Source organism: Oenanthe melanoleuca, chromosome 2 (assembly GCF_029582105.1).
Source record: "Oenanthe melanoleuca isolate GR-GAL-2019-014 chromosome 2, OMel1.0, whole genome shotgun sequence".
NCBI classification, from domain to species: domain Eukaryota; kingdom Metazoa; phylum Chordata; class Aves; order Passeriformes; family Muscicapidae; genus Oenanthe; species Oenanthe melanoleuca.
Window position 1 is genome coordinate 28,456,795 of NC_079335.1, and position 21,934 is coordinate 28,478,728.

A 21,934-nucleotide genomic window follows, 5' to 3' on the forward strand; every position below is an offset into this window, starting at 1 on the left:
CATTGATGATTTTTTTTTGGACGATGAAAAGGAGGAATAAGTTGGAAGAATTGACATAGGAATTTCAGTTACTATCTGAGGACAATACAGCTTGGATATCTCCATTGTAAAGATCAGCAATAATTTACAAATATTTTAAAATCCCGTTTGCCAGCTCTAGAAGGCACTTGGATTTCTCCAAGCAAGTGCATGTGGTGTGGAAATACCTCTGCTGAAGGCAGGAGAAGCTCCCACTTTGTTGGACCATATTTTGCTTGGCTGTTTGGGTTGATTGGAGGGATCTCCTCACAGATAGGTCTGCCCTTGTGAAGCTGGGGAAGCACAGCTGGCCAGGGAATGGATTTCACAGGAAAGTCTAGGTCCTGTGCTTTGTTTTGCTTACTGGGAAGATGGATGAAAACTCTGATGAGTTTCATCATCTTGCCTGCAGTAGTTTGCTTTCTAAACACCAGCACATTGTATTCCAGAGTGGTAGTGTATTTGTTAAGACACCTGTTTGCTTGGGAAGGCTTTGCTTATGAGAAGCAGCAAACCTGAAGATCTGGGAAGTGCTGGCAGGCAAAGAGAAAACCTGGCATTACCCCTGGGTGTGTGTCCCTGCTCATTATTGCTGGATGGGCTCCTCATGGAGATCCTGCTGCAATCACTTGCTCCCCTTTGCTTTTTGGCAGATGAGTTGGATTGTAGCAAATTATATTCTGCTCCTGGAAAAACCCTCATTTACAGATAGAGCTTTAAAAGATTTCAGTGTGTGTCTGTAGGAAGTGGTTTAATTTTTTGGTTATGTTTGATCTGGAAAAATTCTGACTTTTTTTCTGGAATTTTAGGAGGAAGGCAGGTAGAATTTCTTTTGCATAGCTGTGCAGCACAGATGTGTGTGCATTAAAAAGATGTTGTTTATAATCTGGTTTCTGACATTCTAACTCAAATACCTCTTTGATTTAACATAATAAGAAGGTTGGTAGCTTTATCAAATGGACAAAAATTGCTTATTTTCCTAGATAGTCTTCAATATTTTTGTGAAATTATTGGCAGTTCAGAATTTATGAAGGACTAAGAAATGGTATTCACTAATTCAAATAATTAATTAGAAGTAAATGCCTGTGGATAGTATGTTGTTTCCCATTTTAGGAGAAAGAGGAAAATTTAATAATTGCTTTCAATTTTTCAGGCAGCCAACATCAAGCGTGAAATGAACTTCCAAGCATTTCAACAGGAGGATATAAAAAGTGACATCAGTCGAAAACTGCCAGACCAACAGTTTCTCCTGTTCACCACAAAGGAGGAAGATTTTAAAACAGCAGAGACCAAAAAACTAAACAGAGCTCATGAGTATGAAAAGGAAAACACTCGTTCTGTTTGTCTTCTGGAACAGAAGCGCAAGGTTGTTTCTTCAAATATTGATGTGCCTCCAGCAAGGTAAGGAGGGCTGGATTTTTTTTCTTTCTGTTTTAAGCTTTATTCTTTTTTCTTCCCTGCCATTTTTTTAATGGGATATTAGATACAAGTTTGGTAAACAGCACTATGAACTGCTAAGACTGGTGTTTATGCCCAGGCAGTGCAAAGTCAGTCACATCCTTCCTCTTTGAGAGATCGGCTGGGAAATTAAAAACGCCAGTAGCAGAAAATGAGAGCATCTGCAGAGTAGGACTTTGTATTGCTTTTGCATTGTTTGTGCTTTTAGAAGGTGCTGCAGCTGAGGTACTTGGAGAAGAGAATGTCTTAAGAGGAAGAGGCTGTTGACTCAGCTTCACCCTGAGAAGTATTCTTCTAAATTAGACACGTAATCATCTTACCTTCTAGCAATTTATTTTTCAAATTTGTTTACTGTCATTTTACTTGCAGACACTTTTTACTCCTTGGGTATTCTGTGTTGCAAGATGACAAATGCTTTTTCTTGTTCATGTTAGTATCAGTCTGTCTGTAAAGATTTCTGCTTAATCTGCCTGATAAATTTACTTGCACATAATTTAGTAAAAGGCCTTTCAAATTTATGATGCCACTTAAAAAGTTTGTAGTCAAAACAGATGTTTAGTTTTCAGTTTGTTGGCTTTCTAAAAACCAACATAACCAGCAGGTTCTACCACATCATCCAGAACAGGATGACTTGATTTTTTCTCTGGCTGTGGTAGATGTCACTTGCGCTGAGTCCATGAGCATTTTTACAGGATTTCCCCCTCATATATATGTAGTAAAAAGCTATATATTCAAACCTTGAAAATGTTTGGATACTTATTTTGAGATTCTCAATAGTAATCAACCTTGTAATGTCTGAGTGCCCTTCTCATCATCCTGTGTGTCTCAAAGCAAATGGGATCACAAGAAAATGTAGGTCAGGAGGGACCTCAGGAAGTCACCTAGGCTAACCTTCTGCTCAAACCATATGTTAGCTTTTCCATTTAACAGCTCAGGCTGCTAAGGTAGAGGGTTTAAGTGCATTTTTTTCTGACTTCATGCAGATAATCCACTAGAAGTAGTAGTCGAGTTCCCATTTTCTATAGCTACGAGATCACCCTTCCTTGGAGGAATGGATATTTTTTCCCTAATGAACTGGAAAAGAGGATGAATAAACATCTTTAATGCCTTCTTAAGGCTAATTGTGACACCAGTTGTGAGCACAGAATAGTTAAGATGATAGGAAATAAATTCACTTACAAAGGTCTCTTCTAAAGTTGTACTTTCCATCTGCATGTATTTTGTTGGTAGCATTAAAATTACTGTTATGTTGTTGTGTGTTTTCAGACATGCAGGTTGAGCTCCTGCATTAGCAGAATTAATGAAGTAGGAAAGAAACCTGGAATTTATGTTCAATGACATAATAAATGTTTTGGTCATTCTTGCTACATATTTTCAGTCAAGCTCAAGTTTTGCTTTGAAGCTGAGGTGAATTATTGAGTCATTTGTCCACAGCTGACGGGACGAACACTTAAACCTTTCCTTGGAGATCTTCCTAAATATTTGCTGTTGTAATGGAGAGGAGCACCCAGTCTCTCTTCTTGGCAGCGCAGTTTGATCTCTAAGTCATGTTCTCCTTGGAGACTCCATGCATTTAAACTTTCTTGCCTCTTTCTAGGCCCCTTCCAGTTTTTTCTCTAGGACTGTGCTGAGGAGTTGCATGTTCCTCAGAGATGAATTCTTCGTTCCTTTTTCTCCTGGCAGGACTCTGGGTCAACTGTCCTGTCCTGCCTTCACAGATTTGTTATACCCAGTTGTGGAAGGTTATCTTGAATTAATCAGATAATGTTTACAATTATGTGGGACAAATAAGGGGTTTCATATGGTCTTAATTTCTTATTGCTACATGCACCCTCTTTACAAAAGAAAATTAAATTTTTTTATTTTGTAAAGAGGTTGTATGTAATAATAAGTGAAAGTGAAGCTTGCTGTATGTTTTGTTTTAAAATCTTAGTGGAACTGAGTGGAACCTGTTTCACCTCAGATGATGAAGTGAAAGATAACATTAAATTTTGCAGTATCCAGCTAAACCCATGATAATATTTAAGTGATTTTGAGGCAGAAGTTTATCATAGCTTCACATTCATTATTAGCAGGGGCATATGTACAAAAGAGCTCTGAAAAACTGTTTGCAGAAGAGCTTTTTAGAGGTGGATAAATATACTTCACTTTGACCACAAAATGAAACAATGGCCATCCCTTCTTAGCTGTTTTTAAGGATTTTAGTGAATAAGAATGGAAATCTTTGTGAGGCACTGTATCTAAAATAACAGTTCAGCAAAACACCAGCATAATGTTTCTTGGAGGCATTCAGCTTCAGGACTTTCATTATTTCTTATAGATTCTGAAATTTTAGAAATGCTAAAGTATGTTAACTCCTAGTCCTAGTGAGTCCTAGTGTTCTGTGTGATTGGTAGTCAGGTGCATGGAAATCGTAGTAAAATAAATATTTTATTTGATGCAGATTTTTTAAGTTCATTGTTTACATTTTTATTTCATCTTTTGAAAATACTACAGATGTTTCTATGTTATGTCCTGTACTGGAAGTGTCTTTTGGATTAAAATAGGAGGAGATCTTGACTTTTTCATAATGATTTTTATTTTTGGAGTGCAAGAAATGAAATTACAGTTAGCAGCATTAATTCTTTCCCTTTTCAGGTTTCTTCATTTGGTCATTTTGAACAAAATTTATCTGAGCTAAATCATGTTCCTTCTTCTGAAATACAGATAAGCGTAAATGAAACTGTTCAGCTTGAGAAATGAATTATTTAATATAATGAGGAAACTTGAATTCTTTTTTTTTCCTTTAAGTATTGAATTTATTGTCAGTTTTGATGCATAAAGGACTGCAGTCTTGGAAAAACGGGTCTGGCTTTGAAAGGCAGTTACCTCTGAGAATTGAGATGTTATCTGTAGAAGAGAGAAAAATACACTTTCGGTTGATCTCCAGTTCAAACAGCAATCAAACACAGCCAGATCCATGGATCTGAGTAGTGAGAGGCCGTTTTGTAAAAAGAGAGTGGTATCACTGTGGGAGTAATCACCTTGTCTGGTGGGCAGAAGCAAGCCCACCAGCCAGGTGTGCCAGTGTTTCAGAGAGCTACATCTGTAGAGGTCAAATGTAATCAGAGATGATGTCCCCAGTAGGCAGAGCTGTGGAAGTTAACAGGACCTTACTGCTCATTTGTATTTTCTTCAGTTACTTACCCTCATGGACACACAGGTCCAAAGCATGTCAGTAAGAAAGACATGAAAGAGCCTGGACTGCTGAACTGCTGATACAATGGGTGTGAGGATGTGAGGAGGGACCCAGTGCAGGCCAGGTACACAGGGAATGGCTTCTACCTCTTGGAAGAATGAGGATAGAAGGGTGGTTGGTGGAGAGTAGGGGATGAAGTTTCCTTTTTTTGAGTAAAATGTGAGAATAAACGTCTGAAAAGGATAGTGGTGTTAAAGGCCTTTTAAGTCTGAAGTGTTTTGACTAATGGTAGCTGGAAATCCTTCAGAACTTAAATGCATTAGTGTCAGAGGAGGTCCTTTCAGAAGGCCCTAGGCAGGCATCACTTTTTACCCCACTGATGGGTGATGGTGTGGTTTGAAATAAACAGATTTTCTTTTGTTAGTGTTCTGCTAGGTGACCTCAAAATATCATGACATTTGTATTATCCTCTTGAAACATCATCCTTCTTTCACCCAGCCCTCCTGTACTCTGTTGTCTCTGAAGAAAAGAACAGAAGATAAATTTTCTAATTGCCTAACTTTTTCTACATAGTTTATGTGCTGAAGGACAAGCCACAGCTAAACGTCAGCGGCTTAAATATTTCCTTACAGTGTTAAAATAGTTATTGTGCAATAAACCCTAGCTGCTGTGTTCTTCTGTTTCACTGCTGTTGAGCAGTTACATTTGCCATGACAATAATATATTGGATTTTGCTATCTTTTGATGCTTTTATATTAAAAAAGCTGCTCTATTACTGTGAAATTAATTTTTATTCCTGTACCTATATTTTATCTACTAATTAGTTTATAATTTAATGGAAAAATATATGAAATAATTGACATAAAGTAAATGAAATGTCTCTAGGAATTTTCTCTGACATTGTCTCTTTCAGTCTTTGTAGAATAACTACAGAAGGCTGGGGCAAAATGAATTTCAGCCATGTTTCCTGACCATCATTATAAAGAAATAGTACAGATGGTGATGTATTTTCATACCTAAATTATTTTCTTGCCTGGTCTCTCCAGGAACACAGCTCTGGGCAGCCTTCTGATTAGAGTGTGTTGTTGATCTGTAAGGCCTGCTGGGCATGATTGATTATGCACCATGCATTCCAATGGAAACATTTGCATATTTTCATAGCCAAAACTCTCCAGGAGCCTGACTCCAAGATCAAAAGCAGTATCTGCTTAACTATGATAACCTCACTGGAAGGACTTCTCAATCTGCTTGTAAAGGGAAGAACATGACAATCAAGTTGTGCTTTTCTGTTTATCCAGAGGTGGTGTTTATTCAGAGACTGTCTTCTATTAATTTTCTCCATCTGTTTTAGACTTGTCCTCAGTTTTCTTGGGGGAGCTTCTTTCCTGTATCTCTCACAATTTTCACTGAGGGGATTGATGGGGCAACTTCAGAGGGCATCAACTATTCATTGGCTGCTGAGGATTTTCAGCCTAATTGGATGCAAACAAAGGGCCGAGAAACCAGACTGTTACTGACTGTGGGCTTCTGAGCCCTCTAAGTTTCTGCTAGCCCCATAGCTTTTCATGGAAGTTTGATATGTTCTCCCATTTTTTCATAATCCTGTGGGATGGTTAAGCTTGCTATAGATAAGTTTGTATTTCCTACCTGGTGGTATGGACTCCTGCATTACTGTTCTGAGGTCCCCACTGCCAGAGAGCCCCAGCAATATGCTGACTAGGAGCGTTTATTGAAAGAGGTATAGCATTCCCAGCTGTAGAAAAATTTGCTCTTAAATACATAATGTATCTTTATTTTTCAGTGGACCTTTGTCAGTTCCCCCATTTCTCTCCTTTATGCTGTGCTGTGTACAGTTTTGACACTTGCAAGATATTTCATGCTTGACTGTGTTATTGACATGCCCAGGACCATCATGTTCAATCAGTTGCAGCTTCTGGAGGAATCAATTATCTGACCAATACAACTTATTTTCATCACTTGTCTTGGATATGCTGGATGGCCTATCCAGCAGGATTTTGCCAATGGAATCTTCTTGTTAAAGCACAAATTTTGGATTAGTTAACATTTCTCTTGAGGTATTTTTTTCCCAGTAATGTTTAAAGCAGAAAGAATATTAATCTCCTGAATAAAGAAACATGCTGTTCTTTAGTTGTAGTGTTTCATGTTTGATAGTGATTCTCACACAGTGGGACATAGTGGCAACTATGTGTGATTGTGGGCTTTGAGCCTGATTTACCATAATTGATTCTGTGAGAACAGGATGTGATCTAACAGTGATAGACCTAACAAGGATACAGTTGAAGTTTACTTCTCTTGAAAAAATGACTCTCCTTGGTGGGTCTTTTTGTAGCACTGGTCAACACTTCTTAGTTCATTGTTCCCAGGTTTCCATAGTATCCATGTTAGAAGAGGGAACTTTAACACCAGCTGGTGACTTTGGCCATCTGGATTTTTCGTCAGTGTTAGTTTCCATTTTTTTAACTTTGGACTTGCTACCCAGTGAAAAATAAAATGTATGAAAATTTGATGGTGCAGTTAAGTGTGGTAAAGCTAAGTTGTTCTTCTGCCTGTGCCTGACATCGGAGTTTATATTATTTTAGCAATTACTGTTTTCAGATGGAGGCTTTGCTTGTGCATTTGTATATACATATGTATAAATAAGTTTCTCAATTCTCTCGGAAATCCTGTATTCAAAGCACTGCTTTGAAGATCTGTTTTCATCTGTCAAAGTATACCTACTTCTCTTAAAAACTGTTAGCCAGTACAAAAGACTTGCATCGTTTTGTCTGTGTGATGGAAGTTGCAGACAGTGATCTCATTAAGAAGCAAATATCAATGAATTCCTCAAAAGTGGAATGGAGGAAAAATGTGTCCCTAATCTGCAGCGACCATGAGGCACTGGTTCGTGAAGAGCTGCATTCAGTCAGCACTGCTGCTCTCTGGGTTAGCCATTGATGTGAATGCACGGCTTGTTCTCAGCTCTTCAGTTCCCTTAAAAAATGGAGTGTAATTTCAAAACACTCTTCAACAGCAGGCAATATTCAATAAGAGTAATTTCTTTGTGATTTGTGTTAGCTGTGGCACAAAAAAATTCCACTTGAAATGCCATCTGTGCTGAGAAAAAGAAAAAAGTCAATGGGTACATGGTTTGTAACTTGTGTATCTGAAAAATGTGCAAGAATGGGCTACTGTATATATGGTTACACAGATTAAGCACATCATAGCTATATTCATAGCTATAATTTTATTTAAATGCTGTAAAATTAAATATTCTAGTTTCTTCAGTGATATTTGATGTTATGTCACTGAGGTCATCAAAGACATAAAGCCTCCCTTTCTGAGAGAAGTTGTATCACTGACAGTTATTTGCAAAATATTTTTAGAGATTTTTTGTCTTAACTCATTCTGCATCATATGCATGAAAATGTTCATTTTACATATTTTGAAAAGAAGAGATAGAAAGTGTTGCTTTTCTCAATTTATATTCAAGATATGCATTCTCCATTGTAATGCAAGGTAGTATGCGTGCATTGTGTGTATGGGGAGTTATAAATATTTTGTTTGTATCCCTAAGACAACTACACTACAGTGGAACTCCTATGATTCTTATTTGTGTGGTATGTAAGCTGTATGAGTAGTTTGTATAAAAGAAAAGCTATTTTAAGATGTCTTTTATTAATGACTATAAGAAATATTTACATGATTATATGCATCGGATCCTTGTTTTGCCTATTACTGCTTCAGGTTTTTTGACAATAAGAGTGTTGTCAAAGAAGGGAGCATTTAATCACTTTAAAATATCAGCATCTAGATTAGGAGATGTTTGTAAATTAGGGTTTTCTAAAGGGCTGCTTTTATTTGAAGCAGAACCCGATCTTCTTGTGGTTTTACTAATCTGGATATAGTCTATAACTCTTTCCTCTCAAATCCCTGATCATTTTGAGAACATGGTGGAACAGAAGTGATGCTACATACACAAGGTCTGCGTGAAGCCTCTGCAAGTTTTCATCAGCTGTTAGTCTTTCCAAAAGATTCCATCTGATGTTGTTACTGAAGCAGGACTTGGTAACATGGTATTGCACCACACCTGTACTACATGTGAAAAGCCTAGCCCCTTACCTGGATAACCAGCTGCTCTTTGGAAGCTTGCAAAAGTTTAACCTGATCACAGTTTTCTCAAGCCTACAATAAAAATTAATTTTTATTCTTCAAGTATGATAGTCAAGCTTTGCAAATTTGCATGGGTCTCTATTTTAAATTCTGCCAGAAGGATTCCTGCAGGTGGTCTGATACTGTGACCTCGATCCACCTGTGCTTGGTACCCAGTGACCAGAACAGAGGTAGTAGCATCTTCAGAGGACTGGAGGAAACAAACTGTGCATTGTTGTTGCTAGTTGTTGGGACAGAGAAGGTTCATCCCAAAGTATTTTGCTACTTTGCTCTTCCATCAGAAGAGTAAAATGAAACTAGGTGAGGAATTCTGCTAAAAATATTTAACATTCCGAAGCAAATGTATATTTACACTCCGCATAACAGCAATGTTTAGAAATATTTGTTTGTTCTCGTTTTGGGATAAAACATTCTCTCTTAGTGGCTTTGTATGTGATAGCCTCCTTGGGGAACTGAGGGAAAAGTAGAGAATAAAATTGCCAAAGTACAGTAGCATAGTGTTTCCTTAATTATACATTACACTAAATTCTAGGTATCTGAGTATTGTCCTTCTTTCTCTCCAGGGGCCTAACAGAATCCCAACAAATGGCTCGACAGCTGAGCTGTGTTACCCTATGGTAATAGTTGTCCTCTGCAGCATCAACACCAGCATGCTGCACTGAGGCTGCTGCTGTTGACACATGTATTTTTTGTTAGTAATGGCAGTATTCCAGATGGTAAATGGAGTCAACAGCCAATTGATGCTTTTAGTAAATTATTCTTATATTGTAAGTTGTTGTAGTTGTTGCTCCTAATTTGATTTGGTTTGTTCCCCAAAACTTAATGTCATGGCTGTTTGTTTGAGGAAGAGCAGAGTGTGATATTTCCACAAGTAGCAGATGTACTGTCATTATCATCAGCTATACAGTGCAGTGTAGAGCATGTATTTAGGTAATGCTTTCCCCAAGAAAACCTCTGTTAAATACTTTGTAGTCTTAATTTTGCATGTGAAGGACATTCTTCATCTCATTCTGTGTTCCTAAGCTTATGCTCCCTGCTGTGTATGTTAATTTGGATCATGTCTTTTGTTTTCATGGTGTATATCCAATTGCTTCCTCCCTTGAAGGCAGGCAGTGACATAAGGTGTTAAAAAAGGTACTTAGCACTTTCCTGTACACACACAGTGCCACATACTGCACTGTCACCTGATGGCTTGGTGTGAGGAGATTCCTCACTTGGCTGGGTGAGGAGGAAGAGAATGATGAAGAGAGTGTGCTGAGCCTATTTTGATATTTCTTTCTAATGAGAAGTATGTGAAAAAAAGGTTTGATGTCACCCCCTTATAAGCCTGTGCTGGTGCTTTAGAAAGAATATTTTGGTTGCTCTTTCCTAGCTTAACTCCTCACAACTGCATGCTGAAGTAATGGACTGTTATCAGTGCCCTCTTGGACTAAATTATTTGTTCTTTTCTCTCTAATAGAATGGCTGTTAGTATGGGGAATGTTTATGTTATCTCTCACTTCTCAGTGTTGCTTAATTTATTTTAGATAATGGTGGTTGCTTTTGTGGGGTTCAGCGGCCCCTTAGCTCCAAGATTACAGATGAGTAGTTCTCACAGTAAATGCAGAGTAGCTATTAAATAATATGTTTATGGATGTGTATACACACACAGACACATATACATATATACATATATTTAAAATTGGGGGTAAGCATTTGTTTGGTGACATACTTGTGTGCTCATCTCTAGTATCTAGAGAAATGTCTTCTTGATATTTAATCTTTAGATCACAGGAATAATAACAGCAGTAGTAAAGATCTAATCAATGTTGAAAGCCCTTTAAAATATGTCACATAAAAAGGCTTGTGGTTGTACTTATTCTATTCTGTGATATATATTTTATGGTGATGTTGACAGAAATGCAGGGTATTACAAAGGAAGATACATTACTCTCTTGCTAATCTCTGAAGATATTATTTGCAGAGGAATGCACAGTTTTGTCATTTTATTATGTTGTGATCTCATAAGAAGCTGGAAGAGGAAATCTGCGTTGAATGTATAATATGGGTCTTACCAAGCTAGATATGTATTGCATGTATAATAAACCGTTAACGTTAAAGCAGTTCAAAACCAAGCTTTCACATCTTGATTTAAGACATAATAAACATATATTGGTCTTATAGATAGAAGTGTTGAATTACATTATACAACAAATGTTCTTAGTTATCTTTGGCGTTTTTTTTTTTTGGCAACCTGTTGCGCAGACATCCAAACTGCTCACAGGGTTAATTGAGTTTGCCTGTCATTGTTCTGGCAGAGGAATATGAGAGACAGCATTTCTGCAGTTAGGAGTTGAATTTGAGAGCAAAGGAAAAATACAGTTGCTGTGAAAGAAAACATGAGGGCTCAGTAGATGTCCCACCTACCAGTGCTACCCGTCTGTTTGTGGCTTCCTTCTATGGGACAAGCATTGAGGTCTCAGCAGCTGCTGCCTCTCAGTCATGGTTGCAGCTAAGCCTCCAGAGCAGCTGGAGATGTTGGCTTCATTTTACCAGTGAAAACTTCACTCCAGGATGGAGGGGCTGCCTGGGTACAGCTGAGGAGACTCTGGCTCCTGGGTGGTTTTTAGTGTATATGCCTGGTAAAATACAACCCTTATAACAAGGCTGAAATTCATCACAGTGCTTCAGTGTCATTAGTACCTTTTGAAGTACTCTTGGCTGTTTTTACTTGCCTCTTAGTGGTCTTAGAAGGATGGCTTGCTTACTTGATACATGTCTATCAGGAAATATGGAAGATAAATTCTTCAGTTAGACTTCAAAACTGAAAACAAGCTGTCCTTGTGTTCATTGCTGTATTGGGGGCCCCCATTGCTGTATTGGAGGCATGTTCATGTTCATTCCTATGAACATACTGGTGGTAAATACACGCCTTTCTTACCTACTTTTTAAAACTAAAGCTTGTCTGAACTAAATGTATTGATATCATGGGAATTTAGAAAGCATCTGGCCTAGAGTGCCCTCCTGCTTTGTAAGACCTGGCTCACTGTGCACTGCAGCCTGTCAGCTTTCGCTGTGTAGTCTCCTCCTCCACCTTGTTCTGCCCAGGTTACTTCTGGGGGTATGGCTCTTCTCTAGCAAACCCATAAGACCACCAGTGAGTCCAAACCTCACCTTCTTTGAAATATTTGACATTTTTCACAGTCACTCTTCTAAAGCATTCCCTTTAGTTCGTGAGGAAAAAATTTTTCTTCCACTGCAAAAGATATACCTCAAATCATGTTATGCTTCTGTAGTGTGTTCTGTAAACCATGTATGGAATACGTTGTATTATGCTTAATTAAGAAATTACATAGTTGCCATATTATGCACTAAGTGCATTTGTGTGCCTGGAAAATATCCAAGCAACCTTTCCCTGCTCCATTGCATTGTGAAGGAAGGCTTCTGAGAGCTGTGCAAACTCATGGAGAGAAGGAATTAGCTGGGAAAAAGTAAATCTGGTTAACTACATATATGAACCCAGTCTTACTTTTTTTGCTATTATTTTCATGAAATTATCAACATTTGGCATATGATTATACTAATTATTTATTTGGAAGATTGCAGTGAACAACAGACAAAAGTTCAAAATCTGCTTTGGTTGGTGGAAAGTATCATCATGTGTGTAGCAAGCCAAAACTAACAGATTTTAATAAGCAAGGGCAGATGTGTATACATGCTAGGATATGTTTTTACACAACATTAAATCACCAACAGGATAATTAAAATTGCTGAGTAATGCCTGTGGTGAGGCCACAAACAACACGCACATTATTTTCATTATGTAAGCAGTGAGGGACAAATTGTTTCCCATTTCTGTAAACAGTACAACCTAAAGAAAGCACTAGGCTTTGAAGAAGCTTATCTTTCTAACTACAAACAAACAGAACAAATGAAAAAAAAAACAAACTAAAAAATGCCAAACACAAAATCCCAAACCGAGCCCCACAAGCCAAGTGAAGAACAGACAGCCAAAAGCCTGGAGAACAACCATTATGAACACATGGCTAATTTCCTCTGTTCCTGAACCAGTTTTGTCAGTGTATGTTGCTAAGTCTAATGAGTTGGGTTTGTTCACGCTATACTTGAGACAAAACATACACAGTTATCTCTGGACAATGACAGGAGCCTGCCAGTCTGCCAGTTCTGCACAAATGTGTGTGGTTATCTGTTATGGAAATTACGTTTTATGGGCTTGAGGGTACCTTGCTTCCTCCCAGCACACAAAACTAAGCCTGTTTTAGACTGTTGGGAAGTGCTGTTCCTTGTAACTCAGTAGGGCAGCTACCTGTGGAAGACAGGGACTGGAGATGGGAGTGAGCAGTGCCATGGTGTACATGCAGTGGGCTGTTCTTGGTTTGCTGAAGCAAAGGGACTCTGCTGCTGTGCAGCCTCTCTAGTTGATTTCAGTGAAAGCAAGGTGTGACCATCATCTGCAGTACCCAACTTGAAGAGAAAGGTTATGGAATTAATAAAAGACTTTACAGAAATTTAGGAGGTAATTGATAGATTTTCCTTGGAACGTATCTGTGTATATGTACATAAAGTAAACTCTTTATGTTAGAGTTTATATTGATGACAAAATGCATATGCTGTCATTACTGCATAGCCTTGCCTTGTTGATAGAGAGAATTGATGTTGTTTTAATGGAAAATATTTGAACTTATTTTACAACCTTAAACTCATACCATGTTCTGTTTAAAAAATATGCCCAAACTCTTATCACTTAGGATATGCATGACTGCATATTTTATTTCTGGTGTATTGCCATATTTCCTGTATCATCATCTATGCCAAATAATTGCTCATTACTACACTGGTAGCTTAATACTGTTGCCTCAAAGATGTGCTTAGAAGATATGATAGATACTGGCATAATACGATTTATAGCATTGGAATAGAATAACTATAGGTTAAAAATCCTCCATGGGGCATGTAGATAGGCAGGATAAGTAGTATTTACCCCTTTTGGTAACTGTTTGTCTAGTCTGTTCTTCAAAGTCTCTTCCTGGTGGCAGGTCATCATTTAGAAGGGCAGTCAGTTCCAGGATTTAAAATTTTTTCTGCTATAGTTTTTTACCAATTACAGCTAAAACCTTCATTGTTTTTGCATGCCTTGCCTCTTCCCCATACCCCAGTGAGCATGGACAACAATATAACCCCTTCTTTATATTTATTTACTTATTTTCTCTGCCATTGTTTTGCATAGTGGAAGGAACACCTTATATCCAATTGCTATTTAATATAGGTTGCAGGAATAAAATTGAAAATGAACATCTCATGGGCAATCATCCCATTACATTGTGTCATAGATGTTCAGACCATGGCCTTCTGCCAAGGGCAAGGGATTGAAGCATCCTCTGGAAAGCTGGGGTTCAGGTTTGGGATCGGTTGGGATGGGGATTGGACTGACACCAGTCAGCAGGAACACACAGCAGCAGAAATCCTTGAGCACATCACAAGCAGGAACCAAAGATGCCTGTGGTTTCTGTGTTGCTCATGAAGAATTCTCTTGGTCATGCCTTTTAAGCATGTGGTTTTATTATTATTTCTTCCCCTCTGCCTTATTTCTACGATTTTAACACAGAAGGTAAAATAATGGTGGAGAGGATTAGAGGAGCTCCACAGCTGGTTCAGTACCTGTATGAGGTTAGTGAGTAGAATAACCAGGTGAGATTGATGGCATTTTAGTTTATTGATTGAAGTAACCTGTTCTGAAAACTGAATCCAGCACTTGTTTTTCCACATTGATGCATTGTATGGGCAGAGCTTGGACCTGACCCAGTCTGCAGTAGTTCATGTATGGTTGGAAGCCAAGAAAAGCACTTTTATCCACCAAAGAATGGCACAAAAGCTAGTTCAGAGAACCTATATTTGTCGTTCGCTTGCAAAGCAGTAGTCACCCCTGCTAGCTCTACAACTTAAACTGAGCAGTCTTTTTTTTATAATGCTGAATATGCTTCAGCTGCACTTCCTGCCCCCACCTCCTTGCTTCTGTGTTCCCCAAAATGTATGTAGGACCCCAACAGCAGAGTGCTGCTGGAGTGAGGGAGGTTTGCTTTGAGGAGTCAATGCTTTTTAAACATCTTGTTTACAGCAGGTATAAAGTAGAAGCTTTGTTTTACACTTTGCAGGAACAGGGAAGTTGGCAACCATCCATCTGTGCAGCTTTGAAACTTGATTACTATTTGTTTGAATAGTGATGCAGTAGATAGGTTTTGACAAACTCCAGATTGCAAAACAGTGTTGATGAAGGATATGTTTATGTAAGCATGTATATGTGTGTATAGTATAGCTAACTATATATGCATATCTGTAAAGCCTTGTGAACATGAATTCTAAAAGTCTCTGGTTTAGATGAGTCTCAAGGGTCACTTCTATTTTCCCTTCCTCCCATCCAAAAATACTTTAACTATCTTCTGTGGAAATTGGGTTGAAGTTAGACCTGGGAATGGTTGAAGAGATGACCCATTGTTAAAAGCAAAGGACCATTACCCAGGTATTTTCAAGCGCATCATGCAGTTGAAACTCAAGTCCTCCAGAAATTAATCACTCTGAAAATGGCTGCTTTATTTACTAGGTTGGCTGCAAATTGTTTCCCATTTATTTTCACTTGTCAGTGTCTGCACACAGTTCTGTACTGCAGCACAGCTAATTATGTGCTGTGTAATTTAGGAGAGATAATTTTTTGCTTTTTAACTGAACTTCAGACATGCACAGAGAGATGACTTTTAGGGAAAAAGATCTCCTTCAATGTGTATAGGATAGCAACTGTACTAACAGTAAAAATAACAGCTCTTTGTACAGCATTTTTATGATTCAGTGCTGTACAGACACTAACATGCTCTAAACTGTGAATACTAAGCAAAACCACTTTAAAGATGTTCAAGAAGCAATACAGCAGGAGGAGGTGGCTGCCCAGTAAGGCAGGGGCTGTACTAGGATTAGAAGTGGAGACTTCCTGACGGCCAGCCCTGCTTTCCTCCTTCTTTTAATTCCCAATAGGCAGCTTCTCTTTCTGTCTTTTATGCTCCATTTACATTTCCATCTAAAGTCCGTTGTTCAAAATTCTACCTCAAAGTTGACTCAAAAAATAGGGAAAGACCTCACATCCAAACACAAAGCAAAATACCTTCTACTCTATATGAGGTCTTACAGTCTTATTTAAAAAATCTGTATCATTCCTGTCTGCATGCCAAATGACATTGGAAAAGTCCTTGGTTTCTCTTAGATGTTAAATTACTTTTTATTTTCTCATATTTGAATTTAAATGATGGTCCAAAGCATGATTTCTGTAAATGTAATTTATTTATTTAAGACGTTTTATTTTTGGGTGTTTAACAGAAATTATGTAAAGTGTGGTTTTAAAGCAGCTGAGCATCCAGACCAGCAGTTGTCCCAGATATTTTGTGGTGAGACTTGTATATGAGTTTATCAAACTGAATCATCCTCTTTCTGAAAATGATGGGCTAAGTGGATTGTCTGGGTTGACACAAGGGAATTGCTAGCCTTGGCAGTACATTCTGACTCTCTGTCCTGCTGCACCATAGCAATTTTAGGTCATTGCCAGTCTCTCAGATTAGTTTAAAGAAGGTGTTAAATAGCAAATTTTAACAGTGGTCTGGCAGTGAAGAACTGAGATTTTTATGTTTTTATCCAGTTTAAAGCCAATTTTGCAGTCATATTCGTCTTCAAACAGAAGAGTGTGATTCATAGCAGTTGAGATTTAGAAGAAGAATAAAAGCATCTTTCATTGCAGCTTACTTTGTGAAGAGCTTAGCATCTGTGATACCAACCAATGCACCTCACCCAAATGTAAAAGTAAATAGCAGAGTATACATTATTGGGGAAGAAGAGACATGCTCATGCATTTGATATTCTCCACAGCTCAAGCCACAGGAATGAGCTGGATGATTCCTCTGCCACGATGAGATGGAGGGGTTCAAAGCATATGTACTGTTCTCAGCAGTTACACACTTATCAACCTAAGCTACATGAAGAATTACTAGAAGTGGGGAAGTTAAAATGGGGTGTGCATATTTTATAAGTATATATAAGTATGTACTTTCTGTATAAATAAACTGTAGTACAGATGAATACATGTCAGTCATAGTCACAGTGGTTGAAGTGGCTCTGTTACAGCATCAGTGCTTCCTACACCATAGGTTGCTGGTCTCTTACAGTGCTTTGCTTTTGGCCAGCAAGACTCTCCAAGCTAAGCATCCCATTATAAGGATTGACTAGCATGAAAATGCTTAAAAGACTAAACTCTTTAGATAAACTCATCACTTTTAGTCCACATAATGGAAGCTTCTGAGCCAAAAAAAACAAAATTGTGTTTGAAATATGACTGTCTGCTGTTAGACAAAAGAAGCAGGGATAAATCAGCTGAGGAAAACGTTATGGTAAATGTCTGATGTGGTGGTCTGAAGTAGTGTATTAGTGTCCTGCAGTTGTTTATCTAGCAGCAGATATTATATTAAGTTTGGAGTAATGGTGATCCCCCAAACAGAGTACTGCCTTATCTTATTGAAACTGGAAAAGCCGCATTTAACCAATATGAACCTTCTATTACAGCAGATGTTTGGGACATGCAGAGCTTAGAAGAGCAGAGAAAGCTTTCTCCTGATTATGCTGGTACTATTTAACTGGAGAATAAGCATATTTAGAACCAACAGTAACTTGTGTTTTGCACTGAGTAGAGCTGTGCTTTGGTGAACTGGTGGTTTTCACTGTTTAACCAGGCCAGCACAAGAACTGAGCTGATTTTCTCTTTGCTCTTTTATTAGTAATATTTCATAGTGCCTCACTAGCTCATCAAAGAGAAACTGTAAAGGCAGAAAAATGAAATGTCTGGTGAGAAGGTGCAATTTTATCTTTTCTGATGGTTTCTGAAATCCTGCACTTGCCAGGGAGCCCTTCTGCTCTGCCCATTGGCATTTCAGCATCTCTGCTGGAGCCTCCATGTCTCTTACAGCTTTGTCCTACAGATTGTATATTTTGTTTCCTGAGGATCTGTTCCCTCCCATTTTCACATCTGGATGCATTTCCTAGTCCACTGGGACCTGCATTGGGGTGAAAATTCTGTTCTCAGACATGATTTTACTTCCACCTGGCATGCAACTCTTGAAGTTTTTCTGGTTATTTCATCCAAAAGTCCTTTTCTTGCATATTCTGTATATATTTCCCTTGTACCCAGCTGTGTGTTTTCCATGGCTTTCACAACCAGATCTTTCCAGAGATCTTTAGATATTCCTTAAAGTGCCACTTCTGCCTGATGTTACACCACGGTTTTCCCTCTTCTGGTTTTGGGCATGCCTCTTTCTGCAGCTGGTGTTGGTGCACCTGCCCATCTTGCATCTTATGGATTAGATCCCTGCCTGCGAGAAACTGGCAGCAGTCCTTGGTTCTGAGCTTGTGTTATGCAGATCAAAGAAATGTAAATTAACACATCCCAATATTAAAAAAGCCACATAAGCAAGTTTTCCATGCAATTATGGTGCTTCTGGAAGGTTTTTTAAAACCATCCTTTAAATTGTTCTAAGTTGCATTTGCCTGTACACAGTCCCCAGAAAAGATGTTTTATATTCCATAAATTTTCAGAATAACGTTTACAGAATTAGATTATTTTAGAAATATAAATAACAAGTAATGAAAGCGCACCTATCACTTTGACTGTCCAAGTGGGTGTCATTCTGTACATCCTTTGAAAGCCACAGAAATAAAGTCTCCTATACCAATAGAATTTTTTCCATATTGTAACTCCTCATGTATGTATTTTCTGCTTGAAGAGGTGTATCAAGCACTAAGGGATAAAACTTTTTGCCATTGGTCACTAAATTGCATTAAATATTTGTTTTGTGCAGATGGAGCTTGGTTTTTTTCTGAATTACAAACCTAAAATTTCTTTTTTTAAGCAGAGGACTTAATGGCACGTTTTGTTACCATGTTCTGGGGCAAAGTAATAGCATAGAGAGATCAAACAATCTGTTGTTTAATTTAAACTTTCTAAAGTTTCTAGTTAGACTTTGTCCAGGTTAACTCCAAGCATCCACTTGGGGGCTGGGGACAGGGGAGGAGCATGGAGAAGGGAGAGGTACAAGCTGTTTGGCATTACGAGTGAATATTGAAGGATAAGTATGTTTCCTCAAACTGAGGTAGAATGAAGCTGCAGGATTTGAATTTGGGGGCTGATTGCCAAAGACTTCGATGCTAACATGGGAGATTTCCAGTTCTTCATAATACAGTCTATTTACAAGATTCAAAATCTGCATTTGGATCAGAAGGGATGTTTTGGCTTTTTTTCCTCTGCTGAAATCTTATTTTCTGAAGTCTTGAGTGTATCAGTGTGCAGCTGTTTACATGGGAAGGCTCAGCAGGATTCCTTGGAATAAGAGATTGAGGGAAGAGCCTAAGCATTTGTACAGACTGTTTTGTGGCATCCTGTGTTTGTACATGTCCCAAAGTCTGTAGCTAAAGTATGAGTTCGTTAATGCATTTATTATTTTCAGGGCGTATGTATTTTAGGCTTCTTAATCTCATGTCTGAAAATGTAATTGAAACTTGTATTAGTATGGAATAACAAGATGTCCTCTTCAGTTTTGTTTTTCTGTTGGTTTCTGAAAAAGGTCCTTCTCCAGAATGACACCACTGTATTTGACACTAAAAATGCTATGTAAAGTTCTAGTATTAGAGTTCTCTAAGCTAAAGAGGTCCTTAAAGTTGGACCTTTTCCCTCTGCTTTCACTCCAAGCAGGTTGTGTCAGGCTGTATTCGCCCTTTGTCCCTCTGCAGCTCCTCTCCGTGTGACCTCTAACCAATTCCTTCTGGTTTTTTCAAGTGCTTCTTAAGCATTTCTATCCCTTTGAAAATACCCCCGTTGTGTTCCCCAGGGAGCAGCTGTGATTCCTGCATGGCTGGAGACCACCCTTCTATCTTGGTTTAGGCCATATGGTGATGACTTCTGGGTACATCCTGCTGCCCTGCATCCTTCAGCACTGTCAAGTGTGCTGCTTCTGCAGCTTGTCTGTGTTTGATTTCTTCTCATTTTCTATTTTTCCTGTGCATCTGAGAAGCTATACTCTTTTCCTTCAGAGACCTGTTTCAATTCTCCTTGCTGTCTGCAAAGCTCTTCAGACTTCACTGAGAATCACTGTGTGCCTAGTTTGTTTCTCCAAACTACGAATATTAGAGAGCATAGTTCAACAGGCAGCATGAAGCACAGAAAATCCAGGAGTTTGGAAATAAAACTAGCAAACCTGTAAACCTCCTGCAGCCACATTTTGTCATTCTCACAGGAAGCAGAAACTTGGTTTTGATCTGGACTAAAAGATGATACTGTGTGTTGAAACTATGTTAGATAGCTTTGGATATGTTTATCTCAGTTGGTTGTCATAAAGACTTTTATAAAGGGGAAAAAAGTAAGATTTCAAAATTACAGAACGTATACTTTTTATGTGTTTTCTGAGGAATACATGATTATGGGGTTTAAACATTTCCCTAGATTATATTTCTTCCTCATTATATTCTTATATGGTAGTTTATATAGTATGTCCTTACTCAGTGAGAGGAAAGAAACCTGATCTTTGTGTGGGCTGTTTACCAGACCAGTGGATGCTATGAGACTGAGAGGTGTTTCCAGTTTAGTTTCATTGAGTGGTATGCTGGCTGCACTAGACAGCTGAGCTGGGTTTTCTACTGCAATCTGTAATTTTATAAACTTCTCCAGTAAATAATAACTTTAATTATTGAAGAGTATGAAATAGACCTAAATGAGCTTGTTAATATTAATGCTTACTGTACTTTCTGAAGTTACTATGTTATGGACCTTGGCTAACATATTCATAAAAGTAAACAAATGCAGCTGTCCGTTCTGTTCATAGACAAATAGGAAAACACCGTGGATTTCTGCAGGTTTGTATCACAATTGTTCCTGAAGCATTTCTTTCCCATGCATTATTTATTAACTGTTTAGTTTATCTGTTGTCTGTTGTTAATAGGTTCTGATTATTCATTTTGCATCCATGCCTTAAGTGTCTGATGACCAGCTGAAACAGGGTTAGAGAAATGAGAGATTCCAATAGCATGGCTGTATGAGCATTCTCCTTGAGACCTGGTTTTGAGAGGGTTTTTGTGATCCAAAGGTCATCTAATTGTATGGTCTATGAAAGAGCAAGTAGAAGTGATACTTTGTGAGGTACTTGCAGATCTTATTCAAAGACTTGTCTCTAATGTTTTTGAAGTGTTTTTTCAGCTGGACTGATAAATACACAGTTTCATTCTGAATAGAAAGATGTATCTTTCTTTTCTGTGCTGATCCTGTGACACATATAAGAGGACAAACCCCATGATTTGAATGCAGGTCCTCCAGCTTCTGTTCCTTCTATCTACATGGTATCACTATAATGATGTTTTGGGGGGAAAAAAGCTGCGTGAAAAAGTAGGAGAAATCCTGTGTGGGGAAGAGGAGACAGGGAGCACTGTGAGTGCACCCGCGGTTTGCAAGCATGATGTCATTCTAATTTGCACTGCTAGGGGATGAGCTCATCGGGGAGGGGCCTTGCAGATTTACAGCTGTGCCAATTCATCTCTGCTTTGATTAACATTCTCCAGGCTCCCTCCTCGAACTGAACAACAGGCACTGCGTTATGAATTATTTAAAGACCTATGAGAGCTTCTACTAAATAAAAACAACCATCAGTGCAAAACAAAAGAGTGAACTCTCTATTTTGCATCCACAATGTTGTTAGAAAATGGCATGTCTGCCATTCCCAAAAGGGTAAGCAGGTATTTTCTTTCTCCCCCCATTCCTGCTCCTTAACATTTTTGTACTCCTAGTTTTCAGCAGCAATCTGAGTTGCCTTTTTATGGAAGGTGGATATGTAGACCTAATGAGTGTGTGTATATGTATGTTTCTTGTTTCCATACAATGTAGCTTTGGCAAAGCTGTATTATTCCCCTCAATAACTGGGTTTTAATTTCTAATAGGAGTTTAAGTCTAAAACTTGTTAGAAAAAAAACAAGCATGTTCTATTTCTAGAGTCCATGTTGAGACTAATTATTTATTTAGCTTTTTTTTTTAAATAACCCACA

General features: G+C 38.3%; 1 protein-coding gene across 1 annotated transcript in view; it reads left to right on the forward strand.

The window, feature by feature from the left end:
- The window catches only part of ZNF704 (zinc finger protein 704), a 99,833-nt gene that overhangs the window by 17,593 nt on the left and 60,306 nt on the right, over nt 1–21,934 (forward strand). Inside the window, exon 2 of the mRNA XM_056483007.1 lies at nt 1,172–1,419. Within this exon, the coding sequence (XP_056338982.1) occupies nt 1,172–1,419 (248 nt within the window). The remainder of the gene's footprint in view (nt 1–1,171; nt 1,420–21,934) is intronic.